General features: G+C 41.2%; 1 protein-coding gene and 1 long non-coding RNA gene across 2 annotated transcripts in view; both read left to right on the top strand.

Annotated features, from left to right (window-relative positions):
• LOC116571807 overlaps nt 1–24,196 on the top strand; it is a 62,958-nt gene that overhangs the window by 17,051 nt on the left and 21,711 nt on the right. The gene's annotated exons all lie outside the window — the stretch shown is intronic.
• Nucleotides 1,702–22,741, top strand: MEX3C (mex-3 RNA binding family member C). Its single transcript, XM_032310200.1, has 2 exons — nt 1,702–2,515; nt 19,705–22,741. The coding sequence occupies exons 1-2, from the start codon at nt 1,771–1,773 to the stop codon at nt 20,928–20,930; spliced, it is 1,971 nt and encodes a 656-aa protein (XP_032166091.1). The 5' UTR covers nt 1,702–1,770; the 3' UTR covers nt 20,931–22,741.

The following is a 24,196-nucleotide window of genomic DNA, read 5'->3' on the forward strand; positions in this document are numbered from 1 at the left end:
ACTACTGTTCTTTGTAACATTCTAAACAATTTAGAAGAGTAGGAGCTCAATTAAAATTCACTCATATGAGTTTGAGGCAGTAAGATATAAAAAATAAATCCAATATAAAAAGGTCCCAAGTTGTCATTCAAAAATCAAGAGGTCTACAGCTGCTTGAAATATGTACTTGAGTACTTGAAATATGTACTTGAGTACTTGAAATATGGCTGGTGTGAAGCGAACTGAATTATGCTGAGCGTCTGTAAGTGTAAAATACACAGCATTTTCAAAGACTGAAAAAACTATAAAATCTCACTATTAACTTTATATTGATTGCATGTTGAAGTGATGTTTTAAATACAATGAATCAAGTCTACTTTTTATTTTTTCTAATGGGGCCACTAAAAACCTTATAATTATGCTATGTTGCCCGCCTTACACATGTCTGTAGGACGATGTGGGTTAAGACTAACCTGGGGATACTAACTGGTACTAAACGGGGGGGGGGGGGGGGTTATGTCATAGCCTAAGCCATTTAAAAATAAGCCTCCAGAAAAGATAGCACTGTGTGTTCACCTGGGCCGCACTGTGTGTTCACCTGGGCCACACTGTGGAAAGAGCGCCTTGGAGGAGGAAACAATGACTTAATTGCCTTGAAAAGCCCCCAAACGACTGAAGTTCAGCACATCAAGGCTCCCGCTGTGAGCCAGCGGCCCCCGGGCACTGGAAACCCTGCCAGCCGGGCGTGGGCGGGCCCTGCCGGGAGGGAGGAGCGCTCGCGGGTCGTGCCGGGGAAGGCCCCGGAGCCACGCGGCTCAGGAAACCACCCCCGCGGCCGGATAGGAGGACACCTCACTGGCCCCTCCTCCGCGGACTCTCCCTAGGCCCCTGCCCCGAAAGGAGGAAATCTTGTCCTCAACCTGGCGAAACAGCGTCCTCGAGCCCATGCCTACGCTCCACTCCAAGGCCGCTCACACAGTGCCCTAAAAGACCCGACCTCGGTGGGCTAGAGGGATAAGGAGAAAGGGAGAAATGCAGGTGTGTGCTGCAACTGCTCGCGCCTGCGCGAAAACCCCTAGTCCGCCTCAGTTTCAGCCTGTTACATGGCCTTCCTCCCTCCTACTTTTCCCCGCCCCCACCTGGAGACGTCACAAAGAGTGACGTATAAAGCGAACAATCACAGTCCGTCCCCTCATGAGCCAGTAGGGAGAGGGGAGGGAGGGGAGGGGGGGAGGGGAAAGGACGGAAGGAGAAGGCTTCGGGGACGGGCTTGTCCCGGTCGCCCAATCAGAGAGCTCTGGGGAGGAGCGGGGCGGGGCCCGAGAAGAGGGTGGGGGGTGGGGCTAGGGAAAGGAATTAGAAGGCTGCGGGGAGGAGAGGGCGGGCTCCCAGAGATTAAAAGCAGCCAATCAGAGCGCGCCGGCTTCATTCGGAGCACGGCGTGGGGCGTCGCCGCCGCCGCGCGCGCCGGGGGCTGGTTAAGGCCATGAAACAAAAGAAACCCTGAGAGGGGAGCCGCTGCCACCTCCAGCAGCCCGCCCCGCTGCCGTCCCCACCCACCCACCTAGTTACCTACCTCTGCCTCCTTCCTCTGCCCCTCCACCCCGCCCTCTCCAGTCTCCGGGCGGCCCTGGCGCTCCTCCGCCCGGGTCGCCAGCCCCGCCGCCTCCCCAGAGGAAAGGTGTTTGCGCGCTGAGCAGGGCCCGAGCCCTGTCCGCCATGGGGCTCGCCGCCCGCCGCGCCTGACCCGGCCGCCGCCGCCGCCGCCGCCATTGACAGCGCGCCGCCGCGATGCCGAGCGGCAGCTCCGCGGCCCTGGCCCTGGCGGCGGCCCCGGCCCCCCTGCCGCAGCCGCCGCCGCCGCCGCCGCTGCCGCCGCCCGCGGGCGGCCCGGAGCTGGAGGGGGACGGGCTCCTGCTGAGGGAGCGCCTGGCCGCGCTAGGCCTCGACGACCCCAGCCCGGCGGAGCCCGGTACCCCGGCGCTTCGGGCCGCGGCGGCGGCGGCGCAGGGCCAGGCCCGGCGGGCGGCGGGGCTGTCTCCGGAGGAGCGGGCTCCGCCCGGCCGGCCCGGGCCCCCGGAGGCGGCCGAGCTGGAGCTGGAGGAGGACGAGGAGGAGGAGGGGGAGGAAGCGGAGCTGGACGGAGACCTGCTGGAGGAGGAGGAGCTGGAGGAGGCAGAGGAGGAGGACCGACCGTCGCTGCTGCTGCTGTCGCCGCCCGCGGCCGCCGCCTCCCAGACCCAACCGATCCCGGGCGGGTCCCTGGGGTCGGTGCTGCTGCCCGCCGCCAGCTTCGATGCCCGGGAGGCGGCCGCGGCGGCCGCGGCGGCGGGGGTGCTCTACGGAGGGGACGATGCCCAGGGCATGATGGCGGCGATGCTGTCCCACGCCTACGGCCCCGGCGGCTGCGGGGCGGCGGCGGCGGCCGCCCTAAACGGGGAGCAGGCGGCCCTGCTCCGGAGGAAGAGCGTCAACACCACTGAGTGCGTCCCGGTGCCCAGCTCCGAGCATGTCGCCGAGATTGTCGGTCGCCAGGGTGAGTGCGGCAGGGAGGAGGGGAGTCCCCCTGGGCTTGGCCCCCGGGCGTGGGTGGGGAGACGAAAGAAAGGAGCTCCGGGCAGCAACACTGAACCCGGCGAGTCCCCCGAGTCCATCGCGAAGGGGTCTGCGAGGAACCGTGGTCAGTGAGATGAGAAGCTGGGTCACCTTGCGAAAACCCACGGTATTCCGCTGGTTTTTGCGTGGTGGAAGGTGTTAAGTTTCTGGAGCCACCCAGTCCGGTGGTGTTCACTTTACTCGGGCTGTATTCGTGGAACAGTAGGCTGGCGTGGCACCAAAAACCTCAGTGAGGTGGTAAAAGGTCGGGATTCGGTGGATTCGGCGTTGTGCACGGAAAGCGGCGAGATTGCAAGTTTGCGCAGCCGACTGACTGTCTTCTCAAAGGCACTCAGCTTTACCTTACGGCAGCTCGTTTCGGTGAAGAAATGGACAGAAATGGAGGCTTTGTATAAAGAGCTCGTTCGAGAGGGAAGGGAATGTTCAAGTGGTGGGTAAAACCATTACCCCCCTCTACCCCTCCGCTATTCAGAAACTTAGCTTTTGAAGAGCAGCCTAACTCTGTTGATCTTTTTGTATTCTCTTTTGATACATTTGAACCTTGGAAAAGGCACATTGGCTATCTTTTAGAACACTTGCATTGTACACGATGAAGAAAAAATGGACAGTAAGGTAATTGAGTTAAGGAACTTTATGCGTTTATACAGTTTTCAGTAAATTCTCTTCACTTGCCAGCACACCAGCACTGCAGACAGACTCCTCCCACATTGTTCAGACAAAGGACCTATGTCTCAGATTCCAGGAGTAGATTTGTGAAGGTGGGGGAAGGGGATGCCCAGAGTACCTCAGTATCCGACATTTTTAGGGAAGGTCCTCTGCACTTTAGCATAGCTTTTTCTCCTGTACTAAGGGAGTAAATATTACCCCCAGCCGCCTTGTTACAATGTAGCTTAGCCTGGTTGATGCATGTCTCTTTACTGTTAGGTTGAGAGCATTGTTGGGGTCAAATAAAGAGAAATAATGGCGCTGCTGCTTAAATGATCTCATCTTTCCCAAGTGGTCTAAAGTACACATAAATAAGAGGTCTGTGGAAATGGTGGTTTCAAATATCAGAGTTGGCTCATTTCTTACCTCTCAGATTTTAATAAGAAAAACCCATCTGAAATCTGGGTAAAGGAGATAGCTTATTCAGACTGCCTGATGACTGGTACTTTAAAGGCACAGTTCAAAGCTGGTACCATTCAATTGAGAGTTTATGCCTATAGTTAGTAAATAAGATTCAGACGCCTTGTTTTTTGTTTGCTTTATTTGGGTGGGTTTTGAGAGGGGAGTTGTTTTTGCAATACTTATTGATACTAATCCAGGAGAGCACTGCTTCACCTTACATAGCATAAAATTGTAATATCTCGGTTGAAAAGTCCAGAATGAGTTGGCCATTCAGTTAAGAACATCAAGGAATTGCTGTGTTTCAAGCCTCTGTTTTGCCAGGTGTTGAGTTTATGGCAGTTGGAAATGTGAGATTGATCCAGACAAACTTGCTGCTCTTAAAAAACTGTCTAATCAACTGTGGAATGGTACTAAACGAATGTGTAGTTAATGGCATTCTCCACAGTGTGTGACAAACAGTCATACATGGGGAAATATCAACCCGGGAGGGACTTGGAGAATGGATAGGACTTCAACAAATAGAGATGAAGAATGACTGAAGAACAATGTGAGGAAAAGTGCGGAGGGATAATAATCTGGGTATAATTAGAAAGTTGTGATTTTGGTGGGGGGATACTTGGGGTCTTAAAAGGGGTGTGTGTGGTTACAAAGGGGCTGAGAAGGGGTGCCTTCTGGCCAGAGTATGAAAAACCCTTAAAATGCTGTACTAGGATGGCGCTTCCTCAGCACAAGTTGCTTCAATGTGCTTATGGTGCCGTTTGACGGTGAGAAAAGAACATTTACTTGCCAGTTTGAGGGACAAGATAATGAAATCTTTTGTATATTTAGTTTAATACAAATAATACAAACTTTTGTCTTCATCTGTATTGTACCCTTTAAAATACCAGAAAATGGTCCCTAATTGTACAAAATGTTGTCTTTATACAAATGCATTATTTAAAAGTAAACTGAATTCATTCCCAGCTTTTATTTTGTATCATCTATTAAAATAATTTAACATTTTATAATTTATTTAATAGCAAATGAGATAAAGTCTTTAGTTTTTCTGTGCTTATTGGGCTGTATTTATTGGTTAATAAGGAAATGTGGTTCTGTTTATGTCTTAGGACATGGAGACAAATTGCTGACTATTCCTCCTAACACTTTATAGTTCCCAGAGTTAACAGTACTGTTACAAGTATGTCATCATCCTCTATATTCTCTTAAGAGCCGAAAGTCTTGCCCCCCCTTTCCTGCCTCTAGTGGATCCTTGACGCCTTTGCTACCTCCACCCCTCCACCATAATAAAACAGGTGAAGTGTTCTGCCACTCATGGAGGACAAGGCACCTTACAATGTTTGCGTATTTTTGTTTTTAAAGATTTTGTTTATTTGAGAGGGAGGGAGCACATGAGTGGGGAGGGGCGGAAGGAGAGGGAGGAAGAATCTGATGGACACTCCACACAGAGAATGGATCCCAGTGCGGGGCTGGGTCCTATGACCGAAAGACTGTCTGTCACCTGAGCCAAGACCAAGACCTGAGTCAGACCCTTAACGCACTGAGTGAGCCACCCAGGCACCCCTGCACTTTAAAAGTGTGATAATTTGTCTTTTCTCTAGGTGAATAAAGAGGGCAAATCACTTAATTTACTTGTTTGCTTTGGATGAACTAAATTTTCATTCTAAAGAATTAATCGTTCTTGCCATTTTATTCATTACCTGAAGTTATAATTTTCTGTTTGCCATCTCTTAATTGGTTTTGGAAATAATTATGACACAGATGGAGACATTTTGACTTCAGCTCTGAAGCAAAGGGTAGGACAAATGGAATTCTGAGTCATATAGACTAGAACTCATGTAAATGGCCTCTGGGATCCAGTATCTTTCAAAGAAAAAAAACACAAACTGCTGCTTTTGATAGTGATGAAAGTTGGCAATGTTGACCTCCTATATGTACTCCCCAGTAGCATATGGTCATTTGCAAATGTTAAATTGGCCCCTTCTTTTAAGCTTTGCATCTCATATTGAAACCAACCATACTGTAAAATAAAGCTAGGAACTAGGAGAGGCTTTTTGTATAATCATAGATGTTTTAGAATATGGACATTGAGGGTGAACCTGACAACAGACTTAACTTATGTTAAATGTACTACCTGCAGGACACGTTCACAGTGGTTAACTAGAGGTTTAATTTAAGGAAGTGGATTTGGTTCTGATTTGTACAGTCATTGATACCCAGTTGGACTAAAGTAGAACTCTATACCCATTCTTAACTACATTATAAGGAAATACTGAATGTCATAAATTCAATTGTTTTAAAAACTTGTACCTCAGGGTTTTATGTTACTGTTTAAACTTAATGTGGGTCTTTAGCTGTTTTCGTTAGTGACTTTATATATGTGTTTTCTAGTCTCTAGTCTGGAAAAGTCATCTTCAGCTTTTTCTTTTTTTTATTGTACACCTTGTCAAACAAATTAAGCTTGTACTCCCAGTGTCTGAATATTAATGTATGAATGATACATATGTGCTACAAAACATGTAAAGAATTTAAAGAATGGGGTAAAAATGGAAATTGGAGTTCTAATTTTTTTTTCCTGCACTCCAGTTGAGTTTCTTGTACCTTACTTTGTCTGTGGCTGAACTAGACCCCTTTGGAAATTGTTTTTTTATTTATATTGAGCTACTCTGTCTCCACTGATTCCCAGTGGTTTTTGTACATGGTCACTTTTTAAATAATGAAGATGTTACAGTGTTTCAAGTTGTCATAAATGCATCCTTGTGACATTTTTCCCGTTTCATTAGGGTAGAACCACTCTTCAAGATTTAACACAACTAAAATAAAGTGTACGCTTATTTGTGTATGTCTGTCTGACAGAAAAAGAGAAACTTGGGTCTTGCCATACATAAATTCCCTGTTCAAGAAGAAACACTTTTCATGAGGACAGAATGTTTCAGAACAATGCTAAAATACGATGTCTTTTTTCTTTTATGGAGAAGGAGGGATTGTTGGCCTTCTCTTTGCCAGGTACTACAATCCTGCTAGGCCATGATCCCCATTTTACAGATGTAGAAACTGGATGTCTGAAGACATGTTTTACATGTTTTGTAGCCTCTTCAAAAACTGGAACTTGGATTTAGACCAGTTTGACATCAAAGATTTAAGTTGCTGCTTCTGTATTCAAGCATCTTGCTCAGGAAGGTTAATGATATTTGGGTTAATTTCTGCCCTAATCATGAACTTTGGGATACTCTATTTCTAGTTTGGATAACTTAGTATCTTCACTATCCAAATTAATTTACTTAATAAAATTTGCTATCTCTGTTATCCAGAAAGCACAGTTATCATCCTAATATTCTTATTCTCCTATGCCTAACTAAAAATTCTGTCATTTATAGTTTGGAAAGTGAATTTGTGTTATATACATGGTGGCTTTAAAAAGCAGATATTGTAAGTTCTAGGCTTTAAAATTTAAATTTAGTTGATAACAGTTGTATTAGCTCTGGGACCATTGGGAAAGGTTCAATGATATTGTTTTGCAAATGGGTGGGGAATCTACTGCCTGTTCTTCCTGCCTTATTCAGCTAATGACTTATTTTGATACACTAGGAGGAAATGGAAAATAAAGTAGTAATATAAGGGTGTATTTTCTACCCCCTGGTTACCAACAGTCTAAAAATGATCCAGGGTGTAAAGTATTTGGAAAGTGTTACTATGTTAGAGATTTCTCTTTAGAAATTTTTCAACAAAGTTTATGGGTTGAAATTCTGGGTAGCTCTTCTTACATCTCAAAGTTTTCAAGGGAAGAGGTAGCATTTAGTTATAAGATAGTGCTTAAAGCCTGCTTCCCCCTCTCTCTATCCCTGCCTTTTGCCTACTTGTGATCTCTTTGTGTCAAACAAATAAAATCTTAAAAAAAAATTTTTTTAAGATAGTGCTTAATTTGTCGATTTAAAACATATTGAAGGATTTAATACTTTTGCCTTAAACTGAATACAAAAATGTAATGCATGTTTTAATCTAAAAACTGCCCCAGATTCCCTAAACAGTGTCTGCTCAACTGTGGTATATTAGAAAGAATCAGCAATCAGAAATTAAAATTCCTAAATTTGATTACTCTGTACCAATAATTCACTTTGTGATCTTGGGCAAGTCACTTAAACTCCCTAGACTTTAGATAACCTCCTCAGATGGATGTAATCTTACCTGTAATACCTCTGGACACTGAATGATATACAAATAAATTGAAACACCTGAAACTTTAAGTGATAAGTACATATTTTTGTTAAGTTAAATCTGAAACTAAGTTGAACCACTCTTTCATGTACTTTCTTGGCTTTAGCAGTTTCACACATTATATTCTTATAATGCAAAAGAACTAGACCCAACTGGTATCTGAATGTCTGTTGGCTACATGGCATTTCTGTGCAGATGGGTTTAAATTATGTTGTGATAACAAAGCCCAGCATCTCAATATTAAAACAATAAAGGTTTATTATTCTCAGGGACGCTGCTTATTTCAGTCATTCAGGAACTTAGGCCAACACAGCGACCACCTTCTCAAGTGTTCGCTGGTCTTCCCTTCTCTCTGCCTGCCTCTCTGTCTACTTGTGATCTCTTTCTGTCAAATAAATAAATAAAATCTTTAAAAAAAAAAAAAACAGCATGTCTTATTCCACTGTATAAGACATTGCTGGTCTTTTTTTTTTTTTTTTTTAAGATTTTATTTATTTATTTGATAGAGATCACAAGTAGACAGAGAAGGGGGAAGCAGCTCCCCGCTGAATAGAGAGCCCAGTGCAGGGCTTGATCCCAGGACCCCGAGATCATGACCTGAGCCGAAGGCAAAGGCTTAACCCACTGAGCCACCCAGGAGCCCCAGGACATGCTGGTCTTTAAATGTTAAACCGGAAGTAGTAATTACATCTGCTCATATTTCATTAATCAGAGCAAGTCATCTGACCACACCTACCTTCAAGTAGGTGAGAAAGTCCATTACAACTGTGTGCCCACAGAAGAGAGCTAGAATATTAGTGAATGGCCATGATGACTACCGCAGTATTATTTTATGATCAAAAGAATTATTACAGAATTTTTAATGTTATTTACGCTATGTAGAATTTGTAATTTAAAGTTGAATTCCCAATTGAAAAAAAGAGAAAAGTGTATTTTCAGTTTAAAGACTCCTTTAGAAAACTCCAAATAAATTATGGAAAATTTATTTTGAAACCCAACTGATTTTCAGGTAGATTCTAAAGTGATAGGTTTTTTTATTATTATTAAACTGCATCTTAATGCCTCCCAGATGGCTTATATACCATAATTTGTGGCTTTAATTTTTTTTCCCATTCCACCGTATGGAGGTATCATATGGACATTTGTAAAGATTAAATCTGGCACTTAAACTTTTAAAATAAATTTCCAGTATTAGTGTTGCCAAGCCCAAGTATATACTAAATTGAATGTATGCACAGCCTAATGCTATTAGATCAAATCTTTATTCCATGACTGATTCTGAAAATTTTAAGTTGCACTGCATAACATTAGAACCTCTTTGATGCCACTGTTTGGGATTTAGGAACAAATCATTTGGGCATGGTTTGTTTCCTTTGTCCAGTAAGCAAAAACTGCAATTCAGTGTATGCAGGGAAGCCTGATTTGACTACAGTTAAAGTTGTATCATGGAATAATAAGACTAGGACTTAAAATACTAAAACTGACCTTTATATTACTGTTCCTTCTTCTGTACCATTCTTCCCTTTGACTTCTACCTTTCAATCAATATCATTTTAGTATACTGTAGGAACGGACAATGGAGCCTGGGGTTAGAAAACTTGTTAGAGTCTTGGTTTCACCATTTGTTGCCTGTGACCTTGGACAAATCAGTTAACCTTGCAGAGTCTCTATTCTTGTGGGAAAAACCTGTTCCATCAACTTGTTCTTCCTGGTCCTTTCCCATACCCCATTTGTTGTGGGGATCAAGTTTGAAATGATGTCATTAGTACAAACGCATGGCACAATTGAAAGTGTAGAGAGAATAAACTATATATGGAGTAGGATAAAGTTTATACATTTTTTTTTTACTGCAAGGTTTGTACTCTGAGAAAATGCTAGTTGAAAACAAAAATTATCACATTGTAAAGTTTTCCCAGGGTGTACCACTAACTAAAGGATGCACAGTGTATTTTTTAAAGTTTACAAATGAATCTGATTCTATTATATGGTACCCAAACAGAAGTAATTCTAAGGTTTCTATTAACGTCCTCCAAAAGGGATAAACCTAATTTTAAAATCCCCAATAAGGAAATTTATTTGACCGTTCATCTCTAATTTACACCCTCTTCTAGGTGTTTCAGCTTTAGTGAAAGGCCAAATGTGAGCCCTTTTTTTTAATTATTAACTATTTCAGTCCTCTTTTCTAAGTGAAAACAGAGGGGGCATTTTAAATTTAGTTTAAGAATCAAGTAGAAAAATGAGGCAGGTTGAGAGAATGGTATATTTAGGAGTCATCAGTTTATAATTCTGGGCTTCAGTTTCTTCGTGTATAAAATGAGATTGAGCTAGATTATTTCTTATAACGCTTACATTCTGATTTTTGCCCAAAAAGAATCCCTAAATCATGCAAAACTACACCAGATTTTAAATTCCCATTTAGGTTGACTTAAACATATCTCCTCCAAGTTTTGTACAATTTAAATACAAGTTTTATCTTTAGGAGGTAAATTCCTTAAGTGTTTTCAGCTTCCTATAGAAAATTGGTTTGTTTTTTAATGGTAAACCTTCAAGCGTGTGAGACAGTTTATCTCATCTGATGCATTCCCTGTTCCACCGTACACATAAGGAAACAGATCTATGGGGATATAAGTAACATACCCAGGGCCTCAAGCTAATAGAATTAAAGACTTAAACACTCATATCTCATTAAGTGGTAGAGCAAGCAGGCAAAGGCTCAGTAAGAATATAGAAGGTTTGAACACCACCAACAATATAAGAAAAGAGAATAAGAGATTGATATCTGTACATGAACATGTGTAGACATCAAATCCTTCTGTTGCTTGGAGCGATACAAGTTAGTGAGGGCAAGCACTGAATTTTAGTCATCTTTGCATCCTTGGTGTCAGTTAAAGTACCTGAAGCAAAGTAAATACTTGCTGCTTATTTTATTGAACTGGATTATCGGATTAGATTTGCCATTGTACTATTACTGTTTCAGTTTCCATATTACAGAAATTGGGATTTTCTTCTCTTACCTTAGTCCCCAACCCTTTATGTAAGGAGCCAGTCAACCTAAGATCAACTTTGCTTTAAGGGCAGTAGACATGTACTTGACTTAAGGCATTAGATATCAATATGAATACTGATAACAACAGAACTAAAATCCTATAAATAAAGCTATTTGAAGTCCTGTCAGTGATATTTACAATGAGACTGTATTCTTCACAAATAATTTCAGAGGATTTTGACTAGAAGAGCTACAAGAACACTTGAACCTTAGAAAGGAAAGCTATTACTTGTATATTGTGCATTTAGGCATAGTTTGCATTGCTAATCTAAACAGTTTATTTAAATTTTGAGTTCAGTTTGTGTACATAAGAAACACTGTTATTGGGATTTAGCTGATATTCATCGGTCTTTGAAGATACATTACTGAAATTGAGTTCCTGTAAAATTAAAGGAGCTTTTGAATAGTGTGTCTAGGCTAACTCATGAAGAGGAGGACCACCCTCGTTCTAATATATCATGGAACATGAAATAATGTGTTTCTGTGGTGCTTTTAGAGAAAAATTTTATGGAGTAGTAAGAGGAGTTTGGGGTTATTAAGACAATATGGGTTTGAGATCTGACTTTTCAGCTGGGAGATCTTGAGCAATTCAGTTAAAGTCTTTCCTGCCCTGCTTAAATCACTGTTATGAAGATTAAATGAGAATATATCTGGAAGAATTTGGAAAACTGGAAAGGGTGCTACAAATTTTTATTATTTTTTTTAAAGATCTTATTTATTTATTTGACAGACAGAGATCACAAATAGGCAGAGGCAGGCAAAGAGAAAGGAAGGGAAGCGGTTCCCTGCCAAGCAGAGAGCCCACGCGGGGCTCAATCCCAGGACCCAGGGATCATGACCTGAGCCAGAGGCAGAGGCTTTAACCTACTAAGCCAGCCAGGTGCCCCCAATTTTTAGTATTTCAAAGCTAAGGGTATTAGATCATTTTACTCAGGAAATAATTGAAGAAGTGTTTTGGGGGTGATTGGGTATTCTGAAAGAGTACCCTTTGCTGAAATACCTACTTGAATAATGGGCATAAGCATTTTTAATACATGATTTCATTTAATCCTCGCAAAAACCAAGTGAAAGAAATAACTTTAATCAGTCTCACCCATGAAGGAGATAAAGGTTTAGTGACCTGCTAAAGTTCACAAAGCAGGTTAATAATGATCCAAAGTCTAATGTTCCCAACCATTACTCAACCTACCTTTCCTTGAGGAGAGGAAGAATAGGGGTGTGTGTGTGTGTGTGTGTGTGTGTGTGTGTGTAAAATAACATAGTATCTGATTGTCCCAAGTGCTTTTAAGACCAAAAGAGAAGCAGTGACAATATTTCCTGGGAGAAGGGGGACTTGGTCAAAAATTTAAGCACTGGAAGGGACCTAGAGGTTGAATGTCCTAGCATTGAAACCAGGAGTAGTTGGTGATAGATTAGAACCAAGGCCTACAGACAATCAGTTTTCTCCTTCCTACATTGTTTCCTTGCTTGCCTTAGAAGATTCATATGCCATAGCCATAATAATAAGAGCCAGTACCATTGTACTATTATTGAGTTCATAGAGCCCTTCACATAGCCTCATCTTCTAAATGGCCATGTTTGTTACTCAAAGCTATAAGGTTTGGAGGGGAAGTACCAGGAGGAAGTTTTCCACGTTATTTAGGGAAATATCTGAGTAGAGATAGAAGAGAAACAAGACTTGTTTAGGAGATAATAAAGTCTAAGAAAAGGTAGGTTCTGGCTGCTTGATGGGAGAGAGTTGGTGAGGGGAAGATTTTAACGTCAAGCCAGGGAGTTGTAATTTTCTCAGAGGTAAAGAGCTACTCAGGGAGTTTTCACTCCCCCTCCTTATTTAGACAAAGTGTGTATGTTGTGTGTACATTCACTGATACCCTAGTAGGATCCTTTTTCCTCAAAACAAAATAGTTGGGGGAAATTTTTGAAGAAAGTTACATGCCAAGGATGACCCAAAGTTAAAATAAACACATAAGGCAGTTTTGGTGTTCGTAAGGGTTTTAACTTCTTCCAGTCACCTTATATGTAAGATGCATGTAATTTATGGAGTGACTGGAAAATACAGTGAATTTCTGGGAAACAAAATACTCTGTCAAAAATCAGCAACACTGATTTTTGGTGCCTGGGTGGCTCAGTCGGTGAAGCAGCTGCCTTCGGCTTGGGTCATGATCCCAGAGTCCTTGGATCGAGCCCCGCATCAGGCTCCCTGCCTAGTGGGGAGTTTGCTTCTCCCTCTCCCTCTGCCTGCTGCTCTGCCTACTTGTACTCTCTGTCAAATAAATAAATAAAATCTTTTAAAAAATCAGCAACACTTCCCATAACATTTGGAGCTACTGACTACTACTTTTAACCTATTCCATGATACCACCACCCCACCCCCCGCAAAAGAACACTTGGCATTGCAGCTCTGTGTACACCTATTTGGAACATGTTGAGCTTTGCATTGTTGGGTTGTTTTTTTTCCCCCTTTTTAAATGTTGATTGCAACCTACTAAATTAATATAGTAAACCATGCTCTGAGAAACACTGAAGATCCCATCATTTCAGTTCTTTTTCTTTTAACTCCTCTCCTAGCAGGGGAATCTCTCCCTCTTAATCACGGACACATTTGGTGGGAGAGGTTCTCTTTACCCTGAAAAAGCAAGACAGAACCTTTGCCGTTGCCAGGGAGTGCAGGGACCATAGAAAGAGGAAACGGGTTCTTATACCAGGGATAAGTTGGAGACTTTTTTATTTGGGGAATTTACTTCCAAATCAAAATAAAATTATAACTATTAAAGTTGGTGCTATCCTAGTTCTTAACCTCTGCATATTCTGGTATACAGCTTGCCATAGGTTTGTTTTTGTCAGTAGCTATAAGAAAACAGTTATTAGAGCATCTGGATGGCTCAGTCATTTGAACCTCTGCTTTCTGCTCAGGTTGTGATCCCAGGATCCTGGGATCAGTTCTTAGTCAGGCTACCTGCTCAGCTGGGAGTCTGCTTCTCCCGCTGCCTGCCGTTCTCCTGCTTGTACCTGGTGCTCTCTATCTCTGCCAAATAAGTAAAATCTTTAAAAAAAAAAAAAAAAAAATTCTAGTCCTTACCTCTTAGAATTAAAAAGCCTTGTTCACATTTGAAGTTATGATATCATTTGCCCTGCTGTTCATACAGTCTAAAATAATATCAGTTCTAGCCAAAGATTGATTAATATTCTAAGTCTAGTAAAATGTGTCATTTCTTTGTATTTTTAAAATTTTTTCTGATTTAATTATATTTCTTGGAAAAAGCTAATGCATTTGTGTGGTTCAAAATTATAAAAAATTAGAATGTAAAGGGAAATTAAGTCTCCCTCCTACCCTGTCCCCCTAAATCAACCAGTTTTATGACTGCATTGTATTCCATTATATAGCTATACTGACCACATGCTAATACAATTAAGTAATATAATACAAGGTCATTTTGCACCTGTGCAAGTATTTCTACAGAATCAATTCTATGAGTGGGATTGTAGGGGCAGAAGGATTCATGCAGTTGTAATTTTGATAAATAATGCAAAGTGCCGTCAGGCCATTCATACTCTCAGCAGCTAAATATGAAGGTCCTTTTCCCTGTTCTTACTAGCTCTGGCTTTGATACTGGATAGTCTTAGAGGTGGAAAAAGGTACCTCAGTTCATGTGAAAATGGGAATTTCATGGTCCATAGCCATTTATATATTTCCTTTTCTATGAACTGTCTGTTTCTTTTCTTTTTTTTTTTAAGATTTTATTTATTTGACAGAGAGATCACAAGTAGGCAGAGAGGCAGGCAGAGGGAGAGGGGGAAGCAAGCTTCCTGCTGAGCAGAGAGCCCGATGCAGGGCTCGATCCCAGGATCCTGGGATCACGACCTGAGCTGAAGGCAGAGCCTTAACCCACTGAGCCACCTCCATGCCTTGAGCTGTTTCTTTTGATGTGCAGTCTGATTTATCTGTACTCTTAAGGCTTATGAGTTTTTTGCCCCTCTGAGATTATAAATTCTTCCATGATTTTTTTTAAATATCTTAGACTTTTCGATTGAAAGTCAATCTAAAATACTTCAAAAAGCTTTTTAACCTTCCTCACCTGTAAAATAATAAAACAAGTTTGTTTTCTCTTCAGTTTGTATTGCCTATTTAGAACTCTCCCTATTCAAATTGTCCCCAACTTTAGAATACATATAGTCTAGAAATCATGTGTTAGTTGTTTGAAATTCATAATATGTATGTTCCTATAGAAACAGTATTATGGTTGATGAGGTTTCCTATAGTCCTAATCTGATTTGAGGGTAGTGTGTGGTCGGTATTATGGAGGGCAGGTGTTGCATGGAGCACTGGTGTGGTGCATAAACAATGAATGCTGGAACACTGAAAAGAAATAAAATAAAATGGGAAAAAATCTTTCTTACAAAATTTAGGAGAGAGAACAGATATATTCTTCTGTTTTTATTGTTAGTGGCTTAAAGGGGTTGACTCAGCCATCTTCCCAATTACCTTCACCCTTATCTGCAAAACTTAGAGACACTGTCTTTGGGGCAGAATTGGCCTCTTCCTCTCCTATCTCAGAAGTGGTTTCTGGGGCACCTGCATGGCTCAGTGGGTTAAGCCTCTGCCTTCGGCTCAGATCATGATCTCAGGGTCCTGGGATCCAGCCTCACATCGAGCCCCTGACAAGCAGAGAGCCTGCTTCCTCCTCTCTCTCTGCCTGCCTCTCTGCCTACTTGTGATCTCTGTCTGTCAAATAAATAAATCAAATCTTTAAAAAAAAAAAAAAAAGAAGTGGTTTCTGCTCAGAATGTTTGTCTTCTGTTCTTCCTATTAAGCCAATTATTAAACACCTCTTTGTGAGTACCAGCCATAGGCCAGAGAGTGTTTTGTGTACCTTTAGGCATATTTTCTTAGTTAATAATACACCTATTCGGTATTAAACAAAAAGTATTCTACTAAGGTCAGCTGACAGTTGCTTATAGTCACAAGTAATTATTTGGAGAACTTTACGCGGTTCAACTTTCTAGTGGTCAGTATTAGTATGGGTTGAGAGGAGATAACCCCAGACCCTTTTGTTATTTCTCCCTTGTGCTTAATAGAAATTGCCCAGTGCTTTTCTGCAGGATGAACAGGACCTTCTTCGTTAGAAATGTGATGTTAGCACACCTTCTTGTTAAGTTGTAGCCCAGAGTATCTGAATAATAACAATAACTGCCCTGGATGTATAGGGTAAACAGTTAGTTACTGGTTGACATTAGCCTTTCAGAATTTCTTAGGCAGCTCTCTATCAATCACGTGTGGATTGGCCTATGGGAAGTACTCTCAGTTCACAGCCCCAAGCGACACCTTCCGTGTTGAATTGAGAGAGTCTCCTGAAGATTCAGATTCTGTATAAATAAGTAGATATAAAAGTTTTGGGGCACCTGGCTGGCGCAGTAGGTTAAAGCCTCTGCCTTCAGCTCAGGTCATGATCCCGGGGTCCTGGGATCGTGCCCCGTGTCTGGCTCTTTGCTCAGCATGGAGCCTGCTTCTCTTCCTCTCTCTACCGGCCTCTTTGCCTACTTGTGATCTCTGTCACATAAATAAATAAAATCTTTTTAAAAAAAAAGATATAAAAGTTTTATTGCTCTCATCTTCTAACTCACTTTCTGTTTTGGAGCAAAAGCAATAGCACTGTCGTATAGTTAAAAGTTACACCATCAACTTAATCCTGTAGTTCATTATAGATGTAAACTTACAGCAGCACTCTTAGTAGTTAAAACTTCTGAGTTTTATAGTAGCATAAATTCAACTCATTGTAATAATTTCCTGATAGCCCACAAGCCACCACTCTCCCCTCGGCCCTTCTTACCTCATCCAGTTGTGTACTAAGTGCTTTCCTTGCAGTTTTGCACCAAGTCTTCTCAGTGAATATAACCTCACATTCAAGTAAACTTGACGCCAGAAGTGTTTTCATGATAGTTACCTAGGATCCAGCAGTGAGGAAAAAAGCCATTTATTTCTTTGTAAGTTTTACATTTTGTTGGAAGGTGGAATAGGTCTGGGTTAAGATACATAAGTCTAGTGGTAGGTTGAATAAAGTTGTGTTGAATGTGTTATAATTGAAGTTAGCATAATCAACTTCTTTCAACAAAGTTGCATTAGCAGTATGGGGCTATTATAAGAGAGTCTTGAAGAGCTCAGCAAAAAAAGCTTAGCTGCAAAGCAATATGTATAAGAAAGACCCACTGTTCTTATGCAGAAATCAGCACATGCCTTTTGGGCACCCCAAAGGCCTATACTTCTCAGCAACTGCCCAGTGGTTTGGGGAATGTTTAGGAAGGGAGCACAAAGCAGTCTTGAGGGATAGGAACCTTCACAGAGGATGAGACATCTAAACTAAAATCTGTATGGCCAGCAGGAATTAAGCAAGTAGAAGTGGGAGTAAAAAGCCAAGGACAAAGGAGCATTGTAGCCATGGAAGCAAGGAAACATGGATAGAAGTTTAATATGGTAGAAACTCATGGCAGAGTTTAAGAAGTGAGGAAGGGGAGGAGCGCCCGAGTGGCTCACTGGCTTAAGCATCTGCCTTTGGCTCAGGTCATGATCCTAGGGTCCTGGGAAGGAGCCCTGGCCTGCATGGATCTCCCTGCTTAGCAAGGAATGTGCTTGGTCCTCTGCCCCTCCCTTACCCCATGTGCCAGTTCTCTCTCTCTCTCTCTCTCTTTCTCTCTCTCTCTCAAATAAGTCTTTAAAAAAGAAGAAGAAGAAGTGAGGAAGGAGGGGAAAAGGAGACCAGTAAAGACAAGCATCTAGAGAGAGTCTAGCATCTAGAAGAGAGGTAGCCCAGTCCCAGGTAAAGGGGGCTTTGTGTGCCGCCTTGTTTGGACTTTATCCTTATGGTTAAAGGGAGCCGCTAATGCGCTTTATGCAAAGAAGTGATGATGTGATCTGTGTTTTATTTAGAAACCATCATTTGACTTAAATGACTGTAGAGAATGGGTGGGAGTAAGGTGGGCCTGGAAGCAAGGGGACTTGGGGAAGGGTGCAGTTATGCAGGTTAGAAACGATATATATGAAGACCTAGGTTTTTTGTTTTGTTTTGTTTTTAAGACTTAGTTTTTATACACTGTAAGTTTATTGGGGGCAGAAGAGGGAGGGAGGAAATTTTTAAGAAAAAGATCACCCAAAATGTGACATGTGTCTTTAAGAGCACCTTCATTTTAAGGAACCTAGGAATAACATAGGACATATTCATGAGGACAGATCTGTTCTAGCAAGCTTCACATTAAGATCTTTGAAAAGTATAATCCCAGAGTCCTATGCCTTAGTTGTGTATTTGACATTTTAAGTTACACTTTGAAGCCCTCTAATCTCACATCATTGGCACTGGTAATAGGTGATTACTCTAAAAGTTGAAAGAATTATGGATGGTTATGAATATGCATCTCAGATATTTTATTTTAACTTAAATGCACTTGGGATTTGGGCCAAAGGCTTTTATTTGAGAATGGGTCTGCCAATCTGAGTAGTCTTTTAATAAAATGACATGCAGTGCCCATGTTCCATACAATGTTCAATATGTTTCTTTTTGAGTTTAGCAGGAATTTTACAGTGAATGCAGAGTCATTCTGTGTTAGTTTCTTACCCCAGGCCTTTACAGTTGTCTCACCCATACATAATTCAGCAACACCCTTTTTTTTTCTTTAAGGTACACATCTTTTACTGAGAGTTTTCTTTTCTTTTTAAGATTTTATTTATTTATTTGAGACAGAGAGAGAGCATTAACAGGGGGAGTGGCAGAGGGACAAGCAGACTCCCTGCCAAGCAGGGAGCCCGGACCCAGGGCTGATCCCCCAGGACCCTGCAATCATGACCTAAGCTGAAGTCAGATGCTTAACTGACTGAGCCACCCAGGCAGCCCTTTATTGAAATTTTCAAAAAATAATCAGCTTCATTTTCATACAAGCATAGTGTCTTTATGCATTCATATTGCACTGATTTATGTCAAAGTTAATTTAGTTAATGCATGAGTAGGACTAGTATAACCAGATATGAGGATAGCTTAGCCTCAAATTCAGTTGATGGAGCAGATGTGAGATGGCCTTTGAGCCATGAGGATTGTGCTCATCATGGGTTTTATAGAGTGGAGAGTAATGTGAAAATACGACAACTAGGTGAAGTCGGTTAAACAACTTCTGTCTTAGAGTTGTGCGAAATTTCTGAGGTTCTCAGACTGACAGAAAGACCATAGGTTTTGAAGTTAGAGTAGGTTTAACTGTTCTTGTAAGCTTCGCTTTCCTTAGCAATAAAAGGAGTGCAGTAACCTAGTTCTTAGGGTTATTGTATAGCTTGAATGAGACAATAGCTATTCAGTGTCTTACATGTGCACTAGTGGTTTTTCTTTGCCACCAACATCCTGCAAGGAAGTTATGTTATTACTGTTCTGAAAGTCAGACCCGCATATGGTATGACTTGCCTGTACAGAGTATTCCGCGCATTGTTTGCAGCGACTTATAACAAGGAGACAACAGGCGTGACTTTTAAGATCTCCCACTTGAGGTGCCACCGCTTCTAAGTGAAAGGCCAGCAGACAGGTATACCTGAGGATGGGGGAGCATTTGTGGAGTTGGGAAAGCTTTCTCGTGATCTAGTGACAGGTTTTCATGATAAAGAAAAAAACTGCCCAGAAGCAGACATTTAGCTTGAAAGGAGCTTTCTGTGATCTGTCTTTATCAGTATTACTGACATAGATGTTGATTCTTACGAAATATTTTCTTTCTAACAGGTTGTAAAATTAAAGCACTGAGAGCCAAGACAAACACGTATATCAAGACACCTGTTCGTGGTGAAGAGCCCATTTTTGTCGTCACTGGACGGAAAGAAGATGTTGCCATGGCCAAAAGAGAAATTCTCTCAGCTGCAGAGCACTTCTCCATGATCCGTGCGTCTCGAAACAAAAATGGCCCTGCCCTGGGAGGGTTGTCATGTAGTCCAAATCTGCCAGGTCAAACCACCGTTCAAGTGAGGGTCCCCTATCGTGTGGTAGGATTGGTCGTTGGGCCCAAAGGAGCAACTATTAAGAGAATTCAGCAGCAGACCCACACATACATAGTAACTCCAAGCAGAGATAAAGAGCCTGTCTTCGAAGTGACAGGGATGCCCGAAAATGTTGACCGAGCACGAGAAGAAATAGAAATGCATATCGCCATGCGTACAGGAAACTATATTGAACTCAATGAAGAAAATGATTTCCATTACAACGGTACCGACGTAAGCTTTGAAGGTGGCACTCTTGGCTCTGCGTGGCTCTCCTCCAATCCTGTTCCTCCCAGCCGCGCAAGAATGATATCCAATTATCGAAATGATAGTTCCAGTTCTCTGGGAAGTGGTTCCACAGATTCCTACTTTGGAAGCAATAGGCTGGCTGACTTCAGTCCAACAAGCCCGTTTAGCACAGGAAACTTTTGGTTTGGAGATACACTACCATCTGTAGGCTCAGAAGATCTTGCAGTTGACTCTCCTGCCTTTGACTCTTTACCAACATCTGCTCAAACTATCTGGACCCCGTTTGAACCAGTTAACCCACTCTCTGGCTTTGGGAGTGATCCCTCTGGTAACATGAAGACTCAGCGTAGAGGAAGTCAGCCATCTACTCCTCGTCTGTCTCCTACATTTCCTGAGAGCATTGAACACCCACTTGCTCGGAGGGTTAGGAGCGACCCACCTAGTACAGGCAACCATGTTGGCCTTCCAATATACATCCCTGCTTTTTCTAATGGTACCAATAGTTACTCCTCTTCCAATGGTGGTTCCACCTCTAGCTCACCTCCAGAATCAAGACGAAAGCACGATTGTGTGATTTGCTTTGAGAATGAAGTTATTGCTGCCCTAGTTCCATGTGGCCACAACCTCTTCTGCATGGAATGTGCCAACAAGATCTGTGAAAAGAGAACGCCATCATGTCCAGTTTGCCAGACAGCTGTTACTCAGGCAATCCAAATTCACTCTTAACTATATATATATACATAAATACTATATCTCTATATGGACTCGTAAAGGCATGGGTATAATGGTACCCCCAGTAAACTTCCTAATGAATTCTTATGACTGTTATCAGGCTTTATTGGGATTAGGCTAAAGTTGTTAGTAAACTTATAAAAGGCTGCTATGGTAACACTAAACCTAAGTGGTCTCTTGTCTATTAGTTTGGTTTGAATTATTAATACTATCCTGTAGACCCAGAGACATAGCTTGTATAAGAATCGTTAAAACTGAAGTTCAGCTTGGCTGAGTGAAGATAATCATAGGTTGTGTGAGCCTATGAGCAAAGTTTATACATCTAGATTTCACAACAATGGGTCCCAAAGCCTAGCCACATTAAGAGTTTATGGAGGGTACTTGGCATTACAGATGATTCAGACACTTCCAGTGCTGCCTTCTTTACACTGCCAGTTTTGACAAAACAGGTTCGTTTTTTATTTTACAACAACTTATGCCTAATTCTGCAGGATTGCAAGTAACTTTTTAATGCATTGTGATTACTTATTGGTAATAATAGGGCTGATGGCAGTTTACTCGATCACTGGTTATAATTTGGGACAAAAACTGCTACATTGACCTTCATCTCGCCCAGAACGCTCACGGCTGGTATGATCAGTGGATCAGGAATGCAATTGTGTCGATTGTGAATTCCTACCCATTGCCTGCCTCGGTGAATGTGGAAATGGCCACCTGGGTTTTCCCATTTCAGGAAGGGCTTTGGGATGCACCTATATTGGCTAATAATTGAGGATGCGAACATTCCATTCATTAGTCTGATCAAGCTGTTGATTAATTTTTAGACTATAGATCAAAATGTGAAACATTTTATGTTCAATCCATATTTGTCTTGCACATTATAAATATATTTTTATTTTTTAGTAATTTAGGGGAGGGGGAGGGAAAGAGGGATAATAATGCCCTTAGCATAATTTACAAAAGCAGCTGTGATGACCTTCAATCAGTTTACTTCATTTCAAAACTATTTCCAATCACAAGGAAAGATTTCTTTAAGATACACTTTTACATTTCACCTGTGGATGTCTATAACTTCATCCTCAGTATGTTCCCAAATCTATGCTGGCATTGAAAGGACAAAACAATATACTGGTGGGTTTTTCTACTAATTATTTTTTGAAGCGTTATTTTCCCAAAACAAAAGAGCTTTTTTTCTCAATATAACAAAAAATTGAAAATCCTATGTGTATTGAATAGTAAATAGACAAATTTTATTTTTTATTTCCACTTGAAGAGTTACATTTCGTATAAAAGTTTACAAATAACGGTTTTTATTTTGATTTTTTCAGTATAAAAATTGCCTTGATGGCATATTATGATGTAATGCTAATTGCTTGTAGGATAGTTAAATGTCAGTATTGAAACCTAATCTTTAGCTGCCGTCTTGTAGATACGAACGAATGTTCACCAAGCATGTATTTTGTATTTTGTTGCATTGTACACTGCAACTAATAAGCCAAGGAAACGACATATATTAGGTGCGTGTACTGTTTCTAAAAACCACAAACTAAGAATGATAAATTATCAATATAGTTTAGTATTTGCTAATTTTACTACACTCTTTTGTTATGTATATGTAGGGAAGTCATAGGGATTATAAATTCAATTTGAGTAAAGTTTAAAACCATATATTTTATGATAAAGGGCCTTTAACTTAAGATGGCCAAAGCACTGATATTATATATTTGCTGTAAAGAGAATTATAAGAGTTTTATTTTTCTGATATTAAAAGTTACTTAATAAAGACTTGTTTCCATTAACTTGAATGTATTCTCCTTGGTGTTTTTCATGCAATCATGAGTTTAGGCTGGAAGATAGCCATTTGCCAGAATTGAACATTTTCTTTTACAACGTTTCCCCTCTCCCAAGCCAGTTCCCTGTGTCCATTCTTAGAGTGATTTTTTTTTTCAGTGTGTTCTTAGAGTGTTAACTGTGTCGCTTACGCTCCATCCAAATTTAGCTTTTTCTTTGAGTATTTTTCATTATAGGGAAATTAGAGATTTAGCTAGTTTTGGGTTGTTCCGCTGCTTGCTTGTGTAGTCGACCACAATTACTATTATCCTAACTGTAAATAATAACTTTTTACATATTGATGTTAAAATCCTGAATCCATCCAGACTCTACTCAGTTTCTATCCTTTGTTACAGGTTTTTGTCTTTTTAATCACTAAATCTAGAAGATGAATTTCTTTCTAATACGAAGGTACACATTTTTAAACTTTCAGTCAGGAAGTACCTTCTGAAAGGTTTGTGGTTGATGAAAATATTACTCCATTAATGAAATGATTTGATACTTGGAGTAAATTCCTGCCATTTGTTACAAAGCAAGAATAAAGACCTTTCTAAGATGTTCTAAAGAAACCAAAATTCTGTTCATTCTTAGAGATATTACACAGTCACAGTGAGTCTTTTCATGGTAGGTGTTGGACAGAAATTCTTCAGCCGCACTAGAAAACTGGAGAACAGAGATTTGATGATGGGTAAGATCAGTGCCCTAGGATCGTTATGTGAGCTTTAGGATTAACCTCCACAAGCATGAAGGAGAAACGTTTGGGTGTGGTACAGGACTGTCGTCTGGCCCCTCTGATTCCGTTTTTCTTTCCGCCATTTCGGTGACCCACAATTAGTTACTTTCCAGCCGGGAGGCAGATGACCTCTGTAGCCTACCACAGCCTCACAACACCTGTGTCCTAACCCTCACTTCGTCTCCTGTAGGCATTTCTCTATCACAAGAAGAAGGGTGATATTTTGAGCGAGAGAGACCACATTTACATAACTTTTGTTTTACAGCATATTGTTGTCAGTGTTTTATCATTCTTGTTAATCTACTGTGTCTAATTTATAAATCAACTTTATCATAGGTATGCAGGTATAGGGAAAACAGTACGTTTAGGGTTCGGTACTAATCGTGGTTTCAGGGATCCACTGGGGGTTCGGTACTAATCATGGTTTCAGGGATCCACTGGGGGTCTTGGAACATCCTCCTCAGACAAAGGAACAGAATGCTATACTTCTACAACTCCCAGCATAGACTAAACAACCAACGAATATGAATTTCTAGTACCTCATATAAGGTCAAGATCTTTCAGAGGACCTTGCAAATAATCTACTTTGGAGACTTTCCTTGCCAGAGGAAGCCAAAGCTGTCTGAAAATGTTAGCAAAACTGAGAAGCACTTACCCAAGTTCTAAGTCTAGAACTGCCTTTCCTCGGTGTTTGCAT

This window comes from Mustela erminea, chromosome 13, assembly GCF_009829155.1.
Source record: "Mustela erminea isolate mMusErm1 chromosome 13, mMusErm1.Pri, whole genome shotgun sequence".
Taxonomy (NCBI): Eukaryota; Metazoa; Chordata; class Mammalia; order Carnivora; family Mustelidae; genus Mustela; species Mustela erminea.

What these genes read in the sequence shown, in the direction of transcription:
- MEX3C (XM_032310200.1), top strand. Translation starts at nt 1,771, where the DNA reads ATGCCGAGCGGCAGCTCCGCGGCCCTGGCCCTGGCGGCGGCCCCGGCC. An exon ending in CGAGATTGTCGGTCGCCAGG is followed by an intron (nt 2,516 to 19,704) that starts GTGAGTGCGGCA and finishes TCTTTCTAACAG; the next exon opens with GTTGTAAAATTAAAGCACTG.